The 23973-nt window shown below is 29.2% G+C and overlaps 1 protein-coding gene across 11 annotated transcripts in view; it reads right to left on the reverse strand.

Annotated features, from left to right (window-relative positions):
- LOC126737954 (globin-2B) overlaps positions 1-23973 on the reverse strand; it is a 278580-nt gene that overhangs the window by 10117 nt on the left and 244490 nt on the right. Inside the window, exons 1-2 of one of the 11 annotated variants that reach the window (XM_050443081.1) lie at positions 22199-22336; positions 22063-22128 (exon numbers count right to left, since the gene is read on the reverse strand). The exons of 1 other annotated variant lie outside the window; for it this stretch is intronic. Coding sequence is in view for 3 of the 10 variants with exons in the window: in XM_050443077.1 (XP_050299034.1) it covers positions 10584-10794 (211 nt within the window). In the remaining 7 variants the exon portion in view is untranslated. Of the gene's footprint in view, positions 1-1525; positions 4783-10583; positions 10930-18134; positions 18301-19686; positions 19818-22062; positions 22337-23973 lie in introns of those variants that run through there. 9 more of the 11 variants (XM_050443086.1, XM_050443079.1, XM_050443082.1 and 6 more) reach the window with 9 other exon arrangements.

Below are 23973 nucleotides of genomic sequence, written 5' to 3' on the forward strand. Positions count from 1 at the left end.
TCCAAGCAAAAGTTTTGGAAATATCGTGCATTTTCTTTAGTGGTGCCTAAAGACGACATTTCTTCTTACAGGTGACCATTTACTTTAAAGTTCAATATCTCGAAAACCGATGGGAATATTCTGATGAAATAAAAAGTGTGATATTCAAAGGAATGTGCTTGAGAAATATCGCTTATGGTTGAAAACTATTAAAGAAAAAGTTTTAAAAATATTGAGCATTTTGTGCAGTGATAACATGTGATCTTCAGGATAACCATTCGTTTTAAAGTCTAATAACTCCAAAACTAATGAGAATATTCTCCTGAAATAAAAAGTATGATATTCAGAAGAATATTCTTAAAAAATAATGTTTATGGTTTAAAATTCTTCAAGCAAAAGTTTTGGACATATCGAGTGTTTTGTGCAGTGATGCCATAAGACGTATCTTTTTCAAGGTGACCATTCATTTTAAAATTGAATATCTCAAGAACTAGTGGGAATATTCTTTTGAAGTAAAAAGTGTGATACTCAGAAGAATATTCTTGAGACATAATGTTTATGGTTTAAAACTATTCAAGTAAAAGTTTTTGAAATATTGAACATTTTGTGTAGTGGTGTCTAACATTTCTTGACATTGACCACTCACTTGAAAATCATAATAATCCAATATCTCAAAAACTAATAAGAATATTCCCATTAAATAAGAAATGTCATATTCAGAAGAATATTCTTAAAAAATAATGTTCATGGTTTAAAACTATTTATGTAAAAGTTTTGGAAATATCGAACATTTTGTGCAGTGGTGCCTAAAGACAACATTTCTTTTTTGAGATGACCACTCACTTAAAAATCCAATATCTCAAAAACTAATCAGAATATTCTTATGAAATAAAAAGTGTTATATTCTGAGGAATATTCTTAAGAAATAATAGTTAAGACTTAAAACAACCCAAGCAACAGTTTTAGAAATATCGAGCATTTTGTGCAGTGGTGCCTAACATTTGTTGACATTGACCACTCACTTGAAAATCCAATATCTCAAAAACTAATAGGAATATTCCCATCAAATAAAAAGTGTGATATTCTAAGGAATATTCTTAAGAAATAATATTCATAATTTAAAACAATCCAAGCGAAAGCTTTAGAAATATCGAGCATTTTGTACAATTTCTTCAAACAGTTAAAGGTATATGATATATATTGAACCGATTTAGGCATCTAACAAGGTGAAATATACTAGGGCAGTATTACCATTCAAGACATTATTATAATAAATCAATAAATTAAAAAAAAAATTAATAAATTTCTAATAAATTATCGCATATACAGAAAAATGTTTATGTTATAAATAATTGAATCTTGTCGACATATTGCGCCATAGGTTTGACTCATTTGTTGAGTTAATTTAGTTTTTTTGGGATGTCACCATACAATTAAGAATAATTTCTTGGGTCAAAAATATGAAAATATAAAAATAGGAAGTATTAATATTAATTAATTCTAGTCAATATTAAGATAAATAATTTACAACTAAATATGTACTCACATTTATGTAGAAACCTTAAACTGACCCTAGGAGCTTTCTAAGAATAATCATAAAGCAACATTTCTTGTGTTAAATATATAAAAAAAAAATCCACATTTTATCGAAGGTTATCGTTGCAAACATGTGGTCCAAGTCATATGCTGATAATATTGTTTTTTTAATTAGGAATTATGTATACATGACCTGCGATGTAGAAATCCCCAGATGGATTAAATTGCTTAAAAATATAGGGTGAAAAAACAGTCCCATAAGAACAAATCTAATGGGGTTATATCCGGTGATTTTGGTGGCCACTCAATCAGTCCTCTTGGTCCAATTCATCTGTTGCATCAAGAAAATTCGCTTAAAAAGAATTTTTACTTGAAACAACTTGTAAACAAAATTTTCATTGAGTCAAATGGAAAACAAATTAAACATTAGTTGCAATAAATCTAAAATAAATTTTGATGTTTTAATTTAATTTGTTACGTCATATTTGACTTACCATTGACTTTAGGCAAATGGTTTGCTCTACAAAAAGTATTCAAAATATATCATAGAATTGTAACACGTCATAATATACTTGGTGTTCGAGTTAAATAAAAATGAATGTTTTTGACGCCTGAGTTTCTACTTGAAGCACCCTGTTTAGAAATCGTTTTATTTCAAAAAAACGCTATATACCGCTGGTGAAATTCATAGTCTAAAATAAGAAAATTAGCCCTCAAGCAGGTTCAACTGCCTGGAAGAAATACAATTTTTTTAAATGAATAAATTTAATAAAAAAATTATATTTTTTCTATTATTTCGAAATAATAAATGAAATTTTGTAAACTTGTTAGACTTGTACTATTCAGACAATGATTTCTAAAACTAGAAATATAGAAAAGATATTTAAAAAGTCTCTAAATATTTAGAAAGTATAAAATGTTGAGTTGGACAGTCTAATTTTAAACTTCATAATCTTTTATGTACTCTTAAACCCCTTTCGGTCACTTAGAAGTAATCTGACTAAATTTTAAATTCTAAATATTCTAAAATAATTCCAGAATTTTGTTCCATGCATTTGAGTGCCTGAAATAATTCTTTTATTACTTATAAGTCTTTCATAGACGTTTGAGTTACTTGAACTGCCTGGAATAATCTTTTCATGTACTTTTAAGCTTCTTACGGTCATTTGAAGGTAATATGACTTAGGCTTAGACTTTTGTTCGATTCTAAATATTCTAAAGTAATTCCAGAATTTTATTCCAGGCATTTGAGTGCCTGGCAAATTTTTAAAATTTTATATTTAGCTATTTAATATTTATTTAAATTATACAAATATATTGTTCTTTATTTGGGTATTTAATGAATTTAATAGAGTTAATCTTTATATTATAGCTTAAGTTTATGACCGTTGAGTAGGGTTTAGTAGAGTAGCTGTCTTAACCACATCCGTAAATGTTGAATAAAAGACATTTATTATTATTACTATTATTATTATAAGTCTCTTTCAGGCATTTAAGTTTCTCGGAATAATCTTTTATGTACTCTTAAGCCTCTTTTGGTCATCTGGAGGTAATCTGAATGAGTTTTAGACTTTTTTTAAATTCTAAATATTCTTAAATAATTCCAGAATTTTATTCCAGGCATTTGAGTGTGCCTGGAATAATTCTTTTACTACCTATAAATATCTCATAGGCAGTTGAGTTACTTGGAGTGCCTGGAATGATCTTATAAGCCCTTGTAAGCCATTTGAAGCTAATCTAAATTTTAGACTTTTTTTTAATTCTGAATATTCTAAAGTAATTCTAGAATTTTATTCCAGGCATTTGAGTGTGCCGGAAATAATTCTTTTGTTACCTATAAATATCTCATAGGCATTTGAGTTACTTGGAGTGCCTGGAATAATCTTATAAGCCTTTGTAACCCATTTAAAGCTAAATTCTAGACTTTTTTGTTTATGAATATTCTAAAGTAATTCCAGAATTTTATTCCAGGCATTTGAGAGTCTAAGTAATAAAATAGTCTCGCATAGGCGTTTGAATTACTTGGAATGCCTGGAATAATCTTTTATGTAGTCTTAGGCCTCTTTTAGTCCTCTAGAGATAATCTGAGTTAGTTTTAGATTTTTTTTTAATTCCAAATATTCTAAAGTAATTCCAGAATTTTATTCCAGGCATTTGAGTGCCTGGAATAATTCTTTTATTATCTATAAGTATCTCATAGGCGTTTAAGTTACTTGGAGTATCTGGAATAATCTTGTAAGCTATTTGAAGCTAATCTAACTGAGTTTTAGACTTTTTTTTTAAATTCTAAATATTCTAAAGTAATTCCAGAATTTTATTCCAGGTATTTGAGTGCCTGGAATAATTCTATTATTACCTATAAGTCTCTCATAGGCGTTTGAGTTATTCGGAATACCTGTAATAATCTTATAAGCACTTGTAAGCTATTTGAAGCTATTCTAACTGAGTTTTAGACTTTTTTTAATTCTGAATATTATAAAGTAATTCCAGAATTTTATTTCAGGCATTTGAGTACCTAGAATAGTTATTTTATTACTTATAAGTATCTTATAGACATTTGAGTTCCTTGGAGTGCCTGGAATAATCTTATAGACACTTGTAAACCATTTGAAGCTATTTTAAGTTTTAGACTTTTTTTTTATTCTTAATATTCTAAAGTAAATCCAGAATTTTATTCCAGGCATTTGAGTGTCTGGAATTATTCTTTTAATACCTATAAGTATCTCATAGGCATTTGAGTTACTTGGAGTGCCTGGAATAATCTTATAAGCCTTTGTAAGCCATTTAAAGCTAAATTCTAGACTTTTTTATTTCTGAATATTCTAAAGTAATTCCAGAATTTTATTTCAGGCATTTGAGAGTCTAAGTAATAAAATAGTCTCGCATAGGCGTTTGAATTACTTGGAATGCCTGGAATAATCTTTTATGTAGTCTTAAGCCTCTTTTGGTCCTCTAAAGATAATCTGAGTTAGTTTTAGACTTTTTTTTAATTCCAAATGTTCTAAAGTAATTCCAGAATTTTATTTCAGGCATTTGAGTGCCTGGAATAATTCTTTTATTATCTATAAGTCTCTCATAGGCGTTTGAGTTATTCGGAATACCTGGAATAATCTTATAAGCACTTGTAAGCTATTTGAAGCTATTCTAACTGAGTTTTAGACTTTTTTTAATTCTGAATATTCTAAAGTAATCTGAATTTTAGACTTTTTTTTCATTCTAAATATTCTAAAGTAATTCCAGAATTTTATTCCAGGCATTTCAGTGCCTGGAATAATTCTTTTATTATCTATAAATATCTCATAGGCGTTTAAGTTACTTGGTGTACCTGGAATAATCTTATAAGCACTTGTAAGCGATTTGAAGATAATCTAACTGAGTTTTAGACTTTTTTTTTATTCTTAATATTCTAAAGTAAATCCAGAATTTTATTCCAGGCATTTGATTGCCTGAAATAATTTTTTTAATACCTATAAATATCTCATAGGCATTTGAGTTACTTGGAGTGCCTGGAATAATCTTATAAGCACTTGTAAGCCATTTGAAGCTAATCTAACTGAGTTTTAGACTTTTTTTAAATTCTAAATATACTAAAGTAATTCCAGAATTATATTCCAGGCATTTGAGTGCCTGGAATAATTCTTTTATTTCCTATAAATATGTCATAGGCGTTTGAATTATTCGGAATGCCTGGAATAATCTTATAAGCACTTGTAAGCCATTTGAAGCTAATCTAACTGAGTTTTCGACTTTTTTTTTAATTCTGAATATTCTAAAGTAATTCCAGAATTTTATTCCAGGCATTTAAGAGTCTGGAATAATTCTTTTATTACCTGTAAGTATCTCATAGGCGTTTGAGTTACTTGAAGTGCCTGGAATAATCTTATAAGCACTTGTAAGCCATTTAAAGCTAATCTAACTGAATTTTAGACTTTTTTTAAATTCTAAATATTCTAAAGTAATTCCAGAATTTTATTCCAGGCATTTGAGAGTCTGGAATAAATCTTTTATTACTTATTAGTGTCGCATAGGTGTTTGAATTACTTGGAATGCCTGGAATAATCTTTTATGTAGTCTTAAGCCTCTTTTGGTCCTCTAAAGATAATCTGAGTTAGTTTTAGATTTTTTTTTAATTCCAAATATTCTAAAGTAATTCCAGAATTTTATTTCAGGCATTTGAGTGTCTGGAATAAATCTTTTACTACTTAAAAGTTTCCCATAGGCGGTTAAGTTACTTGGAATACCTGGAATAGTCTTTTATGTACTCTTAAGCCTCTTTTGCTCATCTAGAGATAATCTGAATTAGTTCTAGGGTTTTTTCTTAATTTCTAAATAATCTAAAATAATTCCAGAATTTTATTCCAGGTATTTGAATGCCTGGAATAATTCTTTTATTATCTATAAATATCTCATAGACGTTTGAGTTATTTGGAGTACCTGGAATAATCTTATAAGCACTTGTAAGCTATTTGAAGCTAATCTAACTGAGTTTCCGACTTTTTTTTTAATTCTGAATATTCTAAAGAAATTCCAGAATTTTATTCCCGGCATTTGAAAGTCTGGAATAAATCTTTTATTACTTATCAGTCTCGCATAGGCGTTTGAATTACTTGGAATACCAGGAATAATCTTTTATGTAGGCTTAAGGCTCCTTTAGTCCTCTAGAGATAATCTGAGTTAATTTTAGAGTTTTTTTTTTAATTCCAAATATTCTAAAGTAATTCCAGAATTTTATTCCGGGCATTTGAGTGCCTGGAATAATTCTTTTATTATCTATAAGTATCTCATAGGCGTTTGAGTTACTTGGAGTATCTGGAATAATCTTGTAAGCTATTTGAAGCTAATCTAACTGAGTTTTAGACTTTTTTTTTAAATTCTAAATATTCTAAAGTAATTCCAGAATTTTATTCCAGGTATTTGAGTGCCTGGAATAATTCTATTATTACCTATAAGTCTCTCATAGGCGTTTGAGTTATTCGGAATGCCTGTAATAATCTTATAAGCACTTGTAAGCTATTTGAAGCTATTCTAACTGAGTTTTAGACTTTTTTAATTCTGAATATTATAAAGTAATTCCAGAATTTTATTTCAGGCATTTAAGAGTCTGGAATAAATCTTTTATTACTTATTAGTGTCGCATAGGCGTTTGAATTACTCGGAATGCCTGGAATAATCTTTTATGTAGTCTTAAGCCTCTTTTGGTCCTCTAGAGATAATCTGAGTTAGTTTTAGACTTTTTTTTAATTCCAAATATTCTAAAGTAATTCCAGAATTTTATTTCAGGCATTTAAGTGCCTGGAATAAATCTTTTACTACTTAAAAGTTTCCCATAGGCGGTTAAGTTACTTGAAATACCTGGAATAGTCTTTTATGTACTCTTAAGCCTCTTTTGCTCATCTAGCTATAATCTGACTGAGTTTTAGACTTTTTTTTTAACTCTAAATTTTATAAAGTAATTCCAGAATTTTATTCCAGGCATTTGAGTGCCTGGAATAATCTTATAAGCACTTGTAAACCATTTGAAGCTATTTTAAGTTTTAGACTTTTTTTTAATTCTTAATATTCTAAAGTAAATCTAGAATTTTATTCCAGGCATTTGAGTGTCTGGAATTATTCTTTTAATACCTATAAGTATCTCATAGGCATTTGAGTTACTTGGAGTGCCTGGAATAATCTTATAAGCCTTTGTAAGCCATTTAAAGCTAAATTCTAGACTTTTTTATTTCTGAATATTCTAAAGTAATTCCAGAATTTTATTTCAGGCATTTAAGAGTCTAAGTAATAAAATAGTCTCGCATAGGCGTTTGAATTACTTGGAATGCCTGGAATAATCTTTTATGTAGTCTTAGGCCTCTTTTAGTCCTCTAGAGATAATCTGAGTTAGTTTTAGATTTTTTTTTTAATTCCAAATATTCTAAAGTAATTCCAGAATTTTATTTCAGGCATTTGAGAGTCTAAGTAATAAAATAGTCTCGCATAGGCGTTTGAATTACTTGGAATGCCTGGAATAATCTTTTATGTAGTCTTAGGCCTCTTTTAGTCCTCTAGAGATAATCTGAGTTAGTTTTAGATTTTTTTTTTAATTCCAAATATTCTAAAGTAATTCCAGAATTTTATTCCAGGCATTTGAGTGCCTGGAATAATTCTTTTATTATCTATAAGTATCTCATAGGCGTTTGAGTTACTTGGAGTATCTGGAATAATCTTGTAAGCTATTTGAAGCTAATCTAACTGAGTTTTAGACTTTTTTTTTAAATTCTAAATATTCTAAAGTAATTCCAGAATTTTATTCCAGGTATTTGAGTGCCTGGAATAATTCTATTATTACCTATAAGTCTCTCATAGGCGTTTGAGTTATTCGGAATGCCTGGATTAATCTTATAAGCACTTGTAAGCTATTTGAAGCTATTCTAACTGAGTTTTAGACTTTTTTAATTCTGAATATTATAAAGTAATTCCAGAATTTTATTTCAGGCATTTAAGAGTCTGGAATAAATCTTTTATTACTTATTAGTGTCGCATAGGCGTTTGAATTACTCGGAATGCCTGGAATAATCTTTTATGTAGTCTTAAGCCTCTTTTGGTCCTCTAGAGATAATCTGAGTTAGTTTTAGACTTTTTTTTAATTCCAAATATTCTAAAGTAATTCCAGAATTTTATTTCAGGCATTTAAGTGCCTGGAATAAATCTTTTACTACTTAAAAGTTTCCCATAGGCGGTTAAGTTACTTGAAATACCTGGAATAGTCTTTTATGTACTCTTAAGCCTCTTTTGCTCATCTAGCTATAATCTGACTGAGTTTTAGACTTTTTTTTTAACTCTAAATTTTATAAAGTAATTCCAGAATTTTATTCCAGGCATTTGAGTGCCTGGAATAATCTTATAAGCACTTGTAAACCATTTGAAGCTATTTTAAGTTTTAGACTTTTTTTTAATTCTTAATATTCTAAAGTAAATCTAGAATTTTATTCCAGGCATTTGAGTGTCTGGAATTATTCTTTTAATACCTATAAGTATCTCATAGGCATTTGAGTTACTTGGAGTGCCTGGAATAATCTTATAAGCCTTTGTAAGCCATTTAAAGCTAAATTCTAGACTTTTTTATTTCTGAATATTCTAAAGTAATTCCAGAATTTTATTTCAGGCATTTAAGAGTCTAAGTAATAAAATAGTCTCGCATAGGCGTTTGAATTACTTGGAATGCCTGGAATAATCTTTTATGTAGTCTTAGGCCTCTTTTAGTCCTCTAGAGATAATCTGAGTTAGTTTTAGATTTTTTTTTTAATTCCAAATATTCTAAAGTAATTCCAGAATTTTATTTCAGGCATTTGAGAGTCTAAGTAATAAAATAGTCTCGCATAGGCGTTTGAATTACTTGGAATGCCTGGAATAATCTTTTATGTAGTCTTAGGCCTCTTTTAGTCCTCTAGAGATAATCTGAGTTAGTTTTAGATTTTTTTTTTAATTCCAAATATTCTAAAGTAATTCCAGAATTTTATTCCAGGCATTTGAGTGCCTGGAATAATTCTTTTATTATCTATAAGTATCTCATAGGCGTTTGAGTTACTTGGAGTATCTGGAATAATCTTGTAAGCTATTTGAAGCTAATCTAACTGAGTTTTAGACTTTTTTTTTAAATTCTAAATATTCTAAAGTAATTCCAGAATTTTATTCCAGGTATTTGAGTGCCTGGAATAATTCTATTATTACCTATAAGTCTCTCATAGGCGTTTGAGTTATTCGGAATGCCTGGATTAATCTTATAAACACTTGTAAGCCATTTGAAGCTAATCTAAGTTTAGACCTTTTTTTAATTCTGAATATTGTAAAGTAATTCTAGAATTTAATTCCAGGCATCTGAGTGCCTGGAAAAATTATTTTACGACTTATCAATCTTTCATTAGCGTTTGAGTTACTTGAACTGCCTAGAATAATATTTTCATGTACTCTTAAGCTTCTTTCGATCATTTGGAGGTAATCTAACTGAGTTTTAGACTTTTTTTTAATTCAAAATATTCTAAAGTAATTCCAGAATTTTATTCCAGGCATTTGAGTGCCTGGAATAATTCTTTTATTAACTATAATTATCTCATAGGCGTTTGAGTTATCTGGAGTGCCTGGAATAAATGTAAATTAATTAATGTACTTCTAAGCCTTATTCGCCATCAATCAAGCCAATATCGCCTTTAATAGACTCCTTTTTGTACGCATTTAAGAACGCAGAACATTTTTCTCAGGAATACTCATATATTTTTAATCATGTAGAAAACCAGAAAAAAAAATTAGTACAAGAAAGAGAAAATCTTATGAAGGGAATGAATACGATAACGTAATAGTTCCTGAAATCCCAAGACAAAAAATTAATCTTTTAAGAAAAACCTCAAAGTCACATCAGAGGGTCAATAAAGAAACTTTCTGATGGTATTTCAATTTTTTTCCCAATCAATTTAAATTATTTTTATATACCCAATGATCACAGGGATTTGTTTGTCTAAGATCTAAAATTAGGTCATTAAATAGTACACGGACAGGCTAAAAGGTCGTAGTTAACCTTTGAACATATATGGTATGTTGGAGCCTAACTAAAAAGAAAATTGCGTTAGCATATAGCGTTGGTTTGCTTAAAACTGTTATACCATATCTTTATATTCCCTCTAATTCCAATTTAAATAAAAATAAACTTTGTTGACATTTAACTTCAAATTAGGCCGATACATTTCAGGCGAATGAAGCAACAGATACCGAAATACAATTTGAAATAGTTCTTAGAAATTGGTGAATGCGCTGGGCATATTTCAATTCAGCCTGAACCGATTTCAATGAAGGTTATGGTTTTAGGGAATTTTTATGTATTTTTTTTTTTTAATTATACAGGGCCAATCTAAATATAACGCTTAGTCACTTTAAAGTTCGCTAAAATGGTAGAGTACAAAGAGACGCCTAATAACTTTTTTAAGCTAATTAATTTGGGATTAATCCAGCCAGCTTTTGATTTATCAGATATTTCCTCTATATTTACTTTACCTATTATCATTTTTCCTTAAAACTACTTTATCAATTACCCAACTTACCTTTACAACAAACGCACACCCCAGGATCAATTGACCTCGGTTCGTTCAAACAAACAAACACGATAAAAGTTTTTCTATTTTTATTAATTAATAAACTCGACACGGAATAGACACACGGAGGTGCTGGTTCGGTCCGAATCCTTTTCAAGACTAAATAACACCGTCTTTCTTTACTTAATAGGGAACAAGTCGTTTTATTTAACACGATCATCCATCGCAATCTATAATTGCCGTCGTCAGTATCTTTAATAAACGGATTCTAGGCAACGCCTGACGAATACAGAATATTCAGTTTTTCTTTTGCGTAGTATCAATTTGAAATAAAAAATATCAAGAAGGTTTTACCTGATGTAACAGTGTAGGAAAAAATTGTTTTTTTTTTTTTTTTGATAATTCGCGATAATCTAATCTGAATTTTGCAAATTTTATGTGCGTGATAATCATTTTTGTTTTAGCTCATTATCACTTAAATATAAATAAAATATCGACCTAACTATAAACCTATAAGAAAAAATAAATGTAAAAACAAAATTCATAAAGCACTTTGCTTTGTGTAAATAATGAATAATAAAAATGGGTCAAAAAAGACATGGAATGTTATTAGAGAAAAAAAATGAATAATATCTTTTTATATCTATTAATCAGGTAACATGTTTCGCTAATAAAGCATCATCAGACCTTATAGCTAGATGACCTGCTAAGTACTGACTAATAAAATTTAAGTCTGAGAATACTCACATATTTTATAATAAAAACAATAACACGACACAAAAATTCAACAAAAAATATATAAAAAGGAAAAAGCGTGACAGGTGTAGTATTTGACATTAAAGACATTGTATAAGGTCTGATGATGCTTTATTAGCGAAACATGTTACCTGATTAATAGATATAAAAAGATATTTTGAGACCGAGTTTTCATATTTTTCTCTAGTTACGTAGGCCTCTTTGAGATAATGGACGAGTTCTTTCAATTCAAATGGAATGTTATTAAAGGATATAATAAATTTCAGTGTATCCTCCATTACAGCATTGATAAAAACCAAGAAATCACCGGCTAGATGTGTCTCGCTTTAGCTACAGCATTATTAAGCCTTTTCCAACAGCATCATACGTCCTAGGTACGTAATTTTTATGTCCATACGTCTATTGTTATAAAAATAACGTATTTAGTAGTAAAAAAGTACATACATGTACATATAAATAATTAGAAATTGTTTTAGGTTTTATACAAGAATAAAAAAAACTTAATAACTATAAATTTTTGCATTTCTTTTGTTCTCAATTCTTGTTTACACAAAACAATTATCGTATTGTCGTAATAATGTAATTTTAAAGTTTTTGTAAATCCATGTTTGGTCCTATTCTCATGGATCTTGATTCGTTTTAAACTTTTAACCTTATTTGAGGCTTTATTGGCGGAATCCCTTAATTTGTTATCCCTGATGATGGACATGTTATATGACCGAAACATGTCGGATTAATATTTTTCAAATAAATTTAGCGGAGGATGACCGCAGTTACTTGTTGATATAAATTTTTGTTATAGAAACATAAAAAAGACAGTTAGAAAGTCTCTAGATATTTAGAAACTATGAATTTAGATTCTATGATCTTTTATGTACTTCTAAACCTCGTTCAGTCACTTAGAGGTAATCTGACTAAATTTTAGACTTTTTTTTAAATTCTAAATATTCTAAAATAAATCCAGAATTTTAAGCCAGGCATTTGAGTGCCTGGAATAATTCTTTTATTACTTGCAGGTCTTTCATAGACGTTTGAGTTACTTCGACTGCTTAAAATATTCCTATAAGTATTATTAAGCTTCTTTCGCTCATTTGGAGGTAATTTGACTTAGTTTAAGACTTTTTTTTTAATTAAAAATATTCTAAAGTAATTACAGAATTTTATTCCAGGCATTTAAGTACCTGGAATTATTCTTTTAATACCTATAAGTCTCTCATAGGCATTTGAGTTACTTGGAATGCCTGGAATAATCCTTTATGTACTCTTAAGCCTCTTTTCGTCATCTAGACATAATCTGACTTGTGTAACTCATTACACAGATGGTGCCAGCCCGTTTTTAATCCTACCTAATGGCCATCCAGGGCCCTGGGAAAAGCAAACAAGCCCAAACAGATTACAAAGGGGTCTTCAGAGAACCGATAAGATAACGATGCACCCTGTATAGCCTAAATGCACACTGTATGCACACTGTATAGCCTAAATAATTATTTGATGCTAAATTACTCTTCAAGGACTGAGTCTAGGGGAGGAGGAACTGCAATTTTTATTAGAAATAAATTATCTCCTGTATTAAACATAAGCAAAATTCAAACGGAAATAAATATTGTAGAAAAAGATTTTGAGTACACAGGTTCACAGGTCTTAATTAAGGATAAGTTTTTTTATAATTATATGTATCTATAGATCTCCAAATGGTAATTTTGAAGTTTTTTTGTCTAAACTAAATGATCTTTTGACAGTAACATACTCAGCAAAGAAACATTATATAATTTGTGGTGATTTTAATGTAAACTTTTTGGTAAACAATGAAAATTCTTTTTTGCTATCACAATTAATGCTGAGCTTTGGGCTTAAATCGCAAGTTCATGGGGTAACTAGGCCTGACTCAGGTACACAGCTCGATAATATTTTTAGTAATTTGGATCAGTCAGCATCTGAAATTTTTGTAACTCATGTCTCAGATCACTATGGGCAAATCATGTCATATCAATATGATAAGCCTATTACAAAGGCTTTATATATTAAAAAACGATTTTTTACACCTTCTAATATACAAAGTTTTGTAGGTTATCTCAAAGAGGAAAAATGGGACGATATCCTAACTATAAACGATCCAAACAGGAAATATGAAAGTTTTTATAATACACTCTATTACTACTTTGATAAATCATTTCCTCTTTGTACTTCCAAAAAAAAGACAGAAGACAAATCTTGGATTAATTCTAATATAAAAAACTATGGTAAGTATATTAAAGATCTATATGTATGGTCAAAAATGACAAATTGTGAAAGGCGTAAACAATTATTTAAAACTGAAAAGAAAAATTATCGCAAATATCTACAAAATTATAAAACCACAATAAATGAAAATAAAATTGCTATTTCTGATAATAAAACAAAAGTTGCTTGGACCATTTTTAATCAAGAGTGCAATAAAAACATAAAAAACAATAAAACAATTAAAATATCTCATAATGGAAATATAAATGAAGATCCACAAACAATCGCGGATTTGTTTATAAATCAATTTGATATCCCAACTGTCTACCCTTCAAGTCATAAACCTTTAAAAAACCCCATAACTCAAACCATATTTTTAGATCCTGTAGATAGCTTGGAAATTGTTCGTATCATAATCAACTTGCCAAATAAATTTTCTGTAGGTCTAGATGAAATTCCAACTATAATTTTGAAACATTCAGCCAAATTCATAGCTAAACCAATATTAAGCATAGTAAACCTTTGTTTTCAAACAGGTACATTTCCCTCTGCCCTTAAGGCTGCAAGAATTGTGCCGGTACATAAAAAGGGAGATGCCCAGGTACTAGAGAATTACAGACCTGTATCTCTTCTGTCTTCCTTATCCAAGATTTTTGAAAGAGCTATATATAGCCGATTAATGACCTTCTTAGATCAGTATAATATACTTTCTGATAAACAGTATGGCTTTAGACCTAATCGATCAACACAATTGGCAATATTCACAACAATAAATCATATAATAAACAATGTTGACTGTAACAGGAGGGTGGCTGGGCTTTTTTTTGATCTTTCTAAGGCCTTTGACACCATTGATCATAGGATGTTGTTGCATAGATTGGAACACTATGGTTTGAGAGGATTGTCTGGTGCTTTACTGGGGTCTTATCTGGAGGAAAGAAAACAAATTGTGTGTATCTCAAAGGACAATAGAAATTATTATTCTAAGCCAGTTATTGTTTCGCAAGGTGTACCTCAGGGCTCGATTCTCGGTCCTGTGCTGTTTCTGTTGTATGTGAATTCACTTTCAGATGAGGTGGCTGCGGGACTCCTCTGCCAGTATGCTGATGATACATCGGCTGTCGTGGTGGGACAGGATTTTGGAAGCCTGGCTAACGAGTGCTCATGTGCAGCGGGGACAATGCAGGATTGGTGTGATGAGGCAGGGTTAATTCTGAACTGCGAAAAGACTGGTCTAATGCTATTTCAGAAAAATCCCAAATTAACAGAGTCTGTTTATTTGAAAATGCGAGGCAAATCAGTGCCTGTGGAAAACACAGTTAAATTTTTAGGGGTCACCTTGGACACTGCTCTTGGCTGGGAGGAACATGTGAGGGTGCTCCAATCTAAAATAAATATCTTTTGTGCATTAGTGCGAAGACTAAAATATTCATTAACAGTAAATTCCATAAGACAGTTTTATTTTGCAGGGGTGCAGTCATTGATTGCCTATAGTGTGATGTTTTGGGGATCATCCTCAGTGGCCCCTCAAATTTTTGTAGTTCAGAAAAGGATCATCAGAGCTATGCTGGGGTTGCGCCCTGGAACATCATGCAAACCACATTTTGAATCACTGAACATAATGACTGTGCCTTCAATCTACTTTATATCCTTAGTGATGTTTGTCAAAAGGCACCCACACCTTTTTTCAGGAAACAGTGACCATTATGGCACTGATATTGCAGTAATCACAAGGGGGAGGGAAGATCTTCGGGCACCAGCCCATGGTTCAGCGTTTTTTGAAAGGGGTCCTTATTATATGGCAGTTAAAGCATATGGGTTATTACCACCAGAAATAAAATCCATTAATAATAGTGTTAAATTTAGGAAAGCCACTAGTCAGTTTCTTTTAGATAAGTGCTTTTATGATTTTAAATTTAGATTTTGATGTGCCAGACCTGTGAACCTGTTACACATATGTACATATTCTATATATTTTGAACTTTATTTATTGATATTGTAATTTTAACTTTGTAGTTGCTGTTTTAACTTTTACTGTGTGTTAGTCTATCTCATTTTATTTTATATGTATTTGATTGTATCATGTTACTTATTATATGCAATATTCATCGTGAATCTATTTTAGGGAATTCACCATTTCTGCTTGACGTTGCTTTGTCAAATTTATTTTGATTTTGTTGGCAATAAAGGAAATATTATTATTATTATAAACCATCCAGAAAAAGAAAATGGCATCACGTCTTCTTGGCCTGGTTTTTTGGAAGGTTTAAGTAGTCGATTTGCGGTAGTATTATCCGTTCTTTATTTATTAAAATAATATTTTGTTCTCGAAACTTTATTTGTTTTATTCACATCGAACATATTTAGTTTAAGAGTTTTCTTTTTAATTCTAAATAATCTAAAGTAATTCCAGAATTTTATTCCAGGTATTTGAATGCCTGGAATAATCTTTTCATGTACTCTTAAGCTTCTTACGGTCATTTGGAGGTAGTCTAACTCAGGCTTAGACTTTTGTTTCAATCAATATCAAAATAGCGAATAATTCAACATAATTAATTGATTAATTAATATGATTTAAAAATCTTTAATAATAATTAGTTTAAATTTAGTAAAAATAATAAAACATACAAATATTAATAAATTATGTTTAAAAGACCCAATTATTCAAAAAAAAAATACTTTAACGTAAAACGCGAATTAAAGAAATCAAATTCTCTATTGATATGTTTTCATTAAAAAAAAAAACATAATCTTGAATAAATCACGCCATAAATGTCAAAAATTAAATAAAATATAAATAAAAGGTATTTTAAAAAACTCTGTAAAGCATACTTTATTTTTATCATTTTATTATATTATATTTTTTTAAATTTTATATTTTAATATGTGTATTCTCATTTAAAACAAAACTCTTTTTATGATCTTTAATAATTCTATCTCAATTTAATTAATTCCATAATCACTTAATAACTTGATATATTTAAAATAACGTATATTGCTAAAGATCTCTAATATTCATTGAGTCAAGAGGACACTCAAAAATATTAATTGGCCACGCTCAGAAAGCAACGTTCGAGAGAAATGTGTGTAAGTGTTGGAAAAAGTTGTGTTTACCGGTTAAATCGGGTTGCTAAATTTAATAGTGGTGAATATGTGAGAAATAGTTGATCTTGAGTAGGTATGTGGCCATTATGAGTAAGTTTGTACAGAACAGTAAATATTGCTTTTTTTTATGTGATGTTCGAGTTTATGTCTAACAATATGAGAAGGATGACTGTTGAGTGAATTTGCATTGTAGAGACCCATTGGCTAAGAACAACTCTGACAGGTAATAAATCATATTTTAAAGTGTATTTTACAGGTTGTATAAATCAATTTTTTTTAATATCTGTTGACAGCTGTCAAATTTTAGAAAACTAGAATTGTCTTAAAGAAATTTTATTTCTGACCTTAATTAAAAAAATCACACTGTATATGCACATTTAATTTTCTTATATTTTTTTTATTAGCAATATGTAATTTTATTGTTTTTATTTATTACTTAATTTATAATTCACTATTTTGGTTTTTTAGGTATTTATGTGCACAAGGTTAAATATTTTAAAATAATTCTAGAATTTTATTCCAGGCATTTGACTGCCTGAAATAATCCTTTTATTCCTTATAAGTCTTTCATAGGCGTTTGAGTTACTTGGAATGCCTGGAATAATCTTTTATGTACTCTTAACTTTCACAACACCGAAAAATCGCTAGCGTGAATATGTAGATAATTCGTAAATCTCGGCCACCGATAATAAAAGGTAAGGTCTCACAACAGCTTTTTCCAAGTTTTTAGTTAATCTCATTAAGTGTTTACAGTCCACTAAATTACTTTTTTTTTCATCGTGAGTTAACTAACTTTTTAATTTTATTTTTCTATTTGAACTCAGCGCAATTAATCAACATTATTTTTGGTAAATAGCATTTATAATACCAAAAATAATGTTGATTAATTGCGCTGAGTTCAAATAAAAAATAAAATTAAAAAATTAGTTAACTCACGATGAAAAAAAAAAGGAAAAATAAAGTAATTTAGTGGACTGTAAACACTTGATGAGATTCTCCTTTGGTCATCTAGAGATAATCTGACTGAGTTCTAGACTTTTTTTTAAATTCTAAATATTTTAAAATAATTCCAGAATTTTATTCTAGGCATTTGAGTACCTGGAATAATTCTTTTATTACTTATAAATCTCTCATAGGCGTTTGAGTTACTTGGAGTGCCTGGATTTATCTTATAAGTAAAAAGTCCATTGTTTTTTCTTTTAATTTGTGTGGAACTTAACTATAACTATAAATTCGTCACAAAAAAATTATTTAATTTCGAAGGATGCTTTATAATTTCTTAAATTGATTATAAATTCATATATTTCTTTCAATTTTAATAAAATATTATGATGTATTCTTAAATTCCTCAAAATGTACAATTACTTTTATAATATGTTAAAAAAAGTCCATATTTTTTAGAAAAATAAATAAAATCATTTTAATTCAGGCATTTACCGTATATTTCTTTCAGAGAAAAAGAGACAAAAAAATACCTACGATAAAGGATAAAAGCTGATTTTCTACTTGCTCAGATTTCCAAATATCCAAAATTATATGCAGTGAATTGAAATGATGCTCATTTTATACCAGGCATTTGTCGTGACTTTTGTATATCCTCCAAGGAATTTAAGGTGATTTTTCACGTTTTCCAGGCAATTTTGTCCTGGAAAAAACACAAAATTACATTAAATGCCCTTAAAGAATGACGTCAAATTTTTTAAAAATAACAATAAATTTTCTATTTTTTTAGGTTTCCAAATATTTAAAATCACCAGAACCAATATATGTGAAAGAAATTAATACAAGCTGATAAAAAATCAAAATCTATGTTTTCCAGAATATCGACATATTTTTTTGATATATTTGGCGTATTTTTTGCAGGGATTTAAGCCCAAGCAACACAACATATATTATTATAGTTAGATATATATTTATTATTACTTATTTTTAAGAAAAGGCATTTGCTTTTTGTTTGTGTGAAGTTATCCATAAAATGCCAGCCATAAAGTTACCGCTCCGCGTGACCGGCCTACTATTTGTGTCAGGCCGGATATTTTTAAAAATCTAAGGAAATGAACATCATCTGTATAAAATTACGTAATAGTTCTAATTTTTATCTTTATTATGCATTAAAAAATAAATTTAATCTTAAAAAACATGAGGAAAAATAATATTTTTTAATATTTAATATTAGTTATTTCATTTTCATAATTTCTGATATTTTATGGTGAATAAGTTCTTATATTTTAATACTTTTAAATATATATAAATTTAAATTCTATCTCATAAATAAAAATAAAATTTGAATGGAATCCAAATTTTTTTTCCAGATTTTGTATACTTGGTGCCCTCCTATTTTTATGCAAATCAGAGTGCATGAGTTTTGTTTTAATAGTGATATAAAGGATACTTTTGAGTATACCCTAACATAAGTTTAGATAGTTGCCACCCCTTCATAACCTCTAAAAAAAATGAAATTTGGTCAAAATCCCGATTTTTTCAAGAATGTTCTTGTTACTTGGTAGTAAGGTTACTTGTATGTTAGTGTATACTCAAAGGTATCCTTAATATCACTATTAAAACAAAACTCATGCACTCCGATTTGCATAAAAGTAAGAGGGCACTAAATAACGAACATTCTTGAAAAAATCGGGATTTTGACCAAATTTAATTTTTTCTAAAGGTTACGAAGGGGTGGCATCTATCTAAACTTATGTTAGTGTATACCTAAGAGTGTCCCAAAAATCCCTTATATAACAAAACTCATGCACTCTGATTTGCATAAAAATAGGAGGGCACCAAGTATACAAAATCTGGAAAAAAAATTTGGATTCCATTCAAATTTTATTTTTATTTATGAGATAGAATTTAAATTTATATATATTTAAAAGTATTAAAATATAAGAACTCATTCACCATAAAATATCAGAAATTATGAAAATGAAATAACAAATATTAAACATTAAAAAATATTATTTTTCCTCATATACGCTTGTTTTTTAAGATTAAATTTATTTTTTAATGCATAATAAAGATAAAAATTACAAACCTTTTAATTCAAGATATTATTTATATAGCCCCTGCACTAAGAAATAAAACTGTTATTAAACCCAACTAACTTAAACCGGTCCATAAAAGTAAATCACAAAGACACTTACACCGTATTCATCTTACTATAACGCAAAATTCCCCGCGAATATAACAAACAAAATCGCCCGTCCAATTACGCACTAAACACCCACAAAGTTACTATTTACATTAAATAACTAAATAAAATCACATATCATATAAGCACATACATTCCGGGCGAGTGACTCATCATCATCAAGCAAAAACCTACATAAATCTGGAACAATAATTTGAAATAATAATGCTAATAGATTGGCGAAGGCGTATATTTCAACGCGACAAAACCGCATCTCAGATGCTATTTAAAATAATCGTAAACGAATGGGCGAAAGTGCCGGGCATATTTTAGATATTTCGATTATTTCAAATTGGCTCGGACCCCCGTTTAAGGATTTGCCGAGAATTATTTGCTGTAAACCGTGAAACCGGCGATAACGTTGCCAATAGAACCGCATTCTTCGATAATCCAATTATTTTTCACGGTATTTCTAGTGGGTTTTTAATAGTTTTATATTTAATGAGTGTATGGTGCGGCAACGTTGTATTTCTTCGCTTAGTGTGTATGAGAGTTTATTATACAGGATGATTGACGACCGACGGTATATGGAAAACGGAACGTAGGATTTTTCTGAAAATTTGGTAACTATAGTAACAGACAATGCTCTATAAGTATAAAATATTTTCAGCACAGCAGCGTTGCTGCTTATATAGAAAAATGGCAACACCTTTGATTTTTTTAATGGAACACCCTATATATTTTAGATATTTTGATTCCCTGCTTCATTTTGAGTCTTTTTTAATCATACTTCCTTATACTAGCGGTTCAAGAAAAAAAATAATTTTGTGTGTTTTTTGTTAAAAATATAACTAATTGTTTATTTCTCAACTATTTAAGGTCCTAAAAAGCTCAAATTTTGAAAATCACTTTAAGAAACCATTTATTATATTCCAGGTACTTGACGTATTTTTTTATATCTTTTACCATGATTTGAAATAATGTTCTATCCCTGCAATATACTTAAAATAACGTCAAATTCTTGAAAAATATAAATTAATCTTCTATTTATTAAGTTTTTAAAAATCCACAGTGATTTTTTAATATCTTTCAGGGATTTGCAATCGTTTTCCCTTAAATCCCTGGAAAATACAACAAAATAAATTTAGACATCTTAAAAGAAATTACAAAAATAAATTATATTTGGAGAAAATTGAATAACAAAAAAGATTATAATATTTACAACCTTTTACTTAAAATACCGAAAAAATTACACTAAATTTTAAATTCACTATTAAAAACAATTAACATAATTTGTTGTATTTTCATGAAAGTGGAATATGTATTCCAGGAGTGCCTATAACAAAGAAAATAATTTGTCTCTTATTGTCTCGTCAATATTTAGCAGTCAAAATTTTGCAATTATTGATTCTCTCAAGGTTTTTTTTTAAGCACTAAAAAGTCTCAAGATCTAAAGTCTAAGAAGGTTTATTCTAATCGTTTTTAACTCTTATCCAAGAAATTATACCTAAAGCAAGGCAAAAATATACCTAAAGTGTCTTCTTTTATCTCTTACTAGAAAACATTGAATATATGATCAGCCTAAGAGAGAAAACCTCATAAATATGAGGTGATATGCCTGAATTCATTAAGAAATGGTCCTACGAGCCGCATCAAATTAGCACAAACTAAGGCCGGATTAAAAGAACTAAGAGCCTTTGATGTAAGAGATTTTAAGGTTATTTGGAACAACGGATACTAATAATGAACTGGAATGCCTGGAAAAATTGTTAATAATTTTTCGGAAAATATGGTCCTTCGAGTCGGATCTTTTACTCAGTTACGGCTCTATTAGTGTGGAATAAATTTAATATTAAAAGGAACTCAAGTGACTGTAGGAATTTTTTAACAATTATTCGGACAATATGGTCCTTCGAGTCAGATCTTTCAGTTAGTTACGTTTTCATTAATATTCATTAAATTTAACATTAAAATGAATAGAAATGTCTGGAAAAATTTTCAATAATTTTTTGAAAAATATGGTCCTTCAATTCGGATCTCTTCCTCAGTTACGTCTTTATTAATGTGGATTAAATTTAGGACTAAACTGAACTCAAATCCTGGAAGAATTTTTTATAATTTCTTTTATTGCTGCTATTTCTTTTATGCATTTTCTTTAGTATTTGGTTCAATCGAAATATCCTTTGGCATAGCGAAATTTATAAAATCAAAAATCCACCAAATGTGAATCTTAAAGATATTAATACTCAATTAGATTGTTAATGAAAAAAACACACTTACCAATAGCAAATAAACAAAGTGACCGTCGAAGAAACCATGAACATCCAAACTTTCACCTCACGAACTCTAAAACGAGGAAGTTGTCGAGCGTTAAAGTTTCCCTGCAGTCTCCTGCCGGTGGTATGGAAACACTTACATGGAATATTCGCTATTTATACCTTCGACCGCTACGCCGATACGCCCGCCGAAAATTAAATTATTCGACGTCAATTTTCTGCTTTAATTTTCTATATATGCACTCCCAGATAGGAGGAAAACTAACTACTGAGTGGATGCCGTAATAAACAGATTCGATTTGTTGATAATTTTAAATTGACAGCGAGCGAACGTTTTAATAATAAATGGGGAGAAGACACTTCTGCCGCTGGTTTAATGATGAATTGAGGCAGGGACGGACTCGGTCAATAATCGATTGTCATTTGGGTTCCAAACTTCGAAAGTCGTTTTCGTTATCGTGAAAATTCCAATGGTTTTAACATAAAATACTTTTTTTGAGGATTTTGAAATAACCTTTCATGTTTTTTTGGAATCTCAAGAATCTTCTTTTAACCAGTAAACAATTTGGGCACGGCAATCATGGATGTCATAAAAAGAGAAGACAAGAAATATTTTCCAGTTTTTTCTAATTCACACACGAGCCAATAATTAATAACCGATAAATGAAATTCATAAAAAATATTTAAAATTATTCGTGGGCGAATAACGCAAGTGTGGAGCAGGGGTATGAAATATTTGATATAATTTCATACATATTATATATAAATATTTAATACAAAAACATTGTTAAAAGATTGAATACTATCAGCAAAGTCATCTCTTATACATGCATTTTCTTTTGAAAACCAGTGATTTTGCAGAAGAATTTCTTACTGGATAAAAATGTGGGGTGGGTGGGGGGGCAAGGAAAATATTATATTAATAAATCAATATTACCATGGACCCCCCCCACCCACCCCACATTTTTACACAGTGAGAAATTCTTTGTAGAATCATTGTATTTCAGTATTTTTTAAAAAACAAATATGAATTATAGGATTATAGATATTGATTGAATTTTTTTAGCTTAAGAACCTTCTCAGTTAGACTCAGATTTACACAAAACGGACCTAGACTAGTCTAAAAGTGGAACTTTCAGATGTGGTTTAATATAGTACCTAGAGTGACACTTTTGAATATAATTCAAAAAGTGTCCATAAACAAAAGATGATTTTGTTCATATTAAACAATATAGCAACACTGTTTAATAAAAATTGTTATAATTTTATATATATTATATATAAATAATTAGTACAAACACATTGTTAATTTGATTGAATATTGTCGGTGAAGTCATCTCTTATACATGCATTTTCTTTTGAAAATCAGTTATTTTGCAGAAAAATTTCTTACTGGATAAAGATGTGGGGTGGGTGGGGGGGGCAAGGGTAGTATTGATAAAAAGGGTTTTTTTTTTGCAAAAAATAATAAAAAATAATATAAATTATAAGTAATTTTTTGTTACCTGAAAAAGTGAGTGACTTAATAAATTAAATTTTTTCCTGTAAGGCAAATATTTACTGCAAAAGTCACCGTTTTTCAATAACATTACCCTTGCACCCCCACCCACCCCACATTTTTACCCAGTGAGAAATTCTTTGTTAAATCACTGTTCTTTAGAATTTTCTAAAAAACAAATATAAATTATAGGGTTATAGATATTGGTTATAGGATTCACACAAGGTTCGATTTCCTGCAAAAAAAGGGTTTTTACGATTAAAATGCCCTGAGCTACAGCAATTTTCGTTCATAGCACTTTTTTCCATAAAGTCTAACTTCTAGCATTGATAAGTCAAAAACTATTTCAAGCATTGTAACGAAGTTTTCACCCAAAATTGAGGCAATTTCTAAGCAACACTTCATATACAGAATTTT

This window comes from Anthonomus grandis, chromosome 6 (genome assembly GCF_022605725.1).
Source record: "Anthonomus grandis grandis chromosome 6, icAntGran1.3, whole genome shotgun sequence".
Taxonomy (NCBI): domain Eukaryota; kingdom Metazoa; phylum Arthropoda; class Insecta; order Coleoptera; family Curculionidae; genus Anthonomus; species Anthonomus grandis.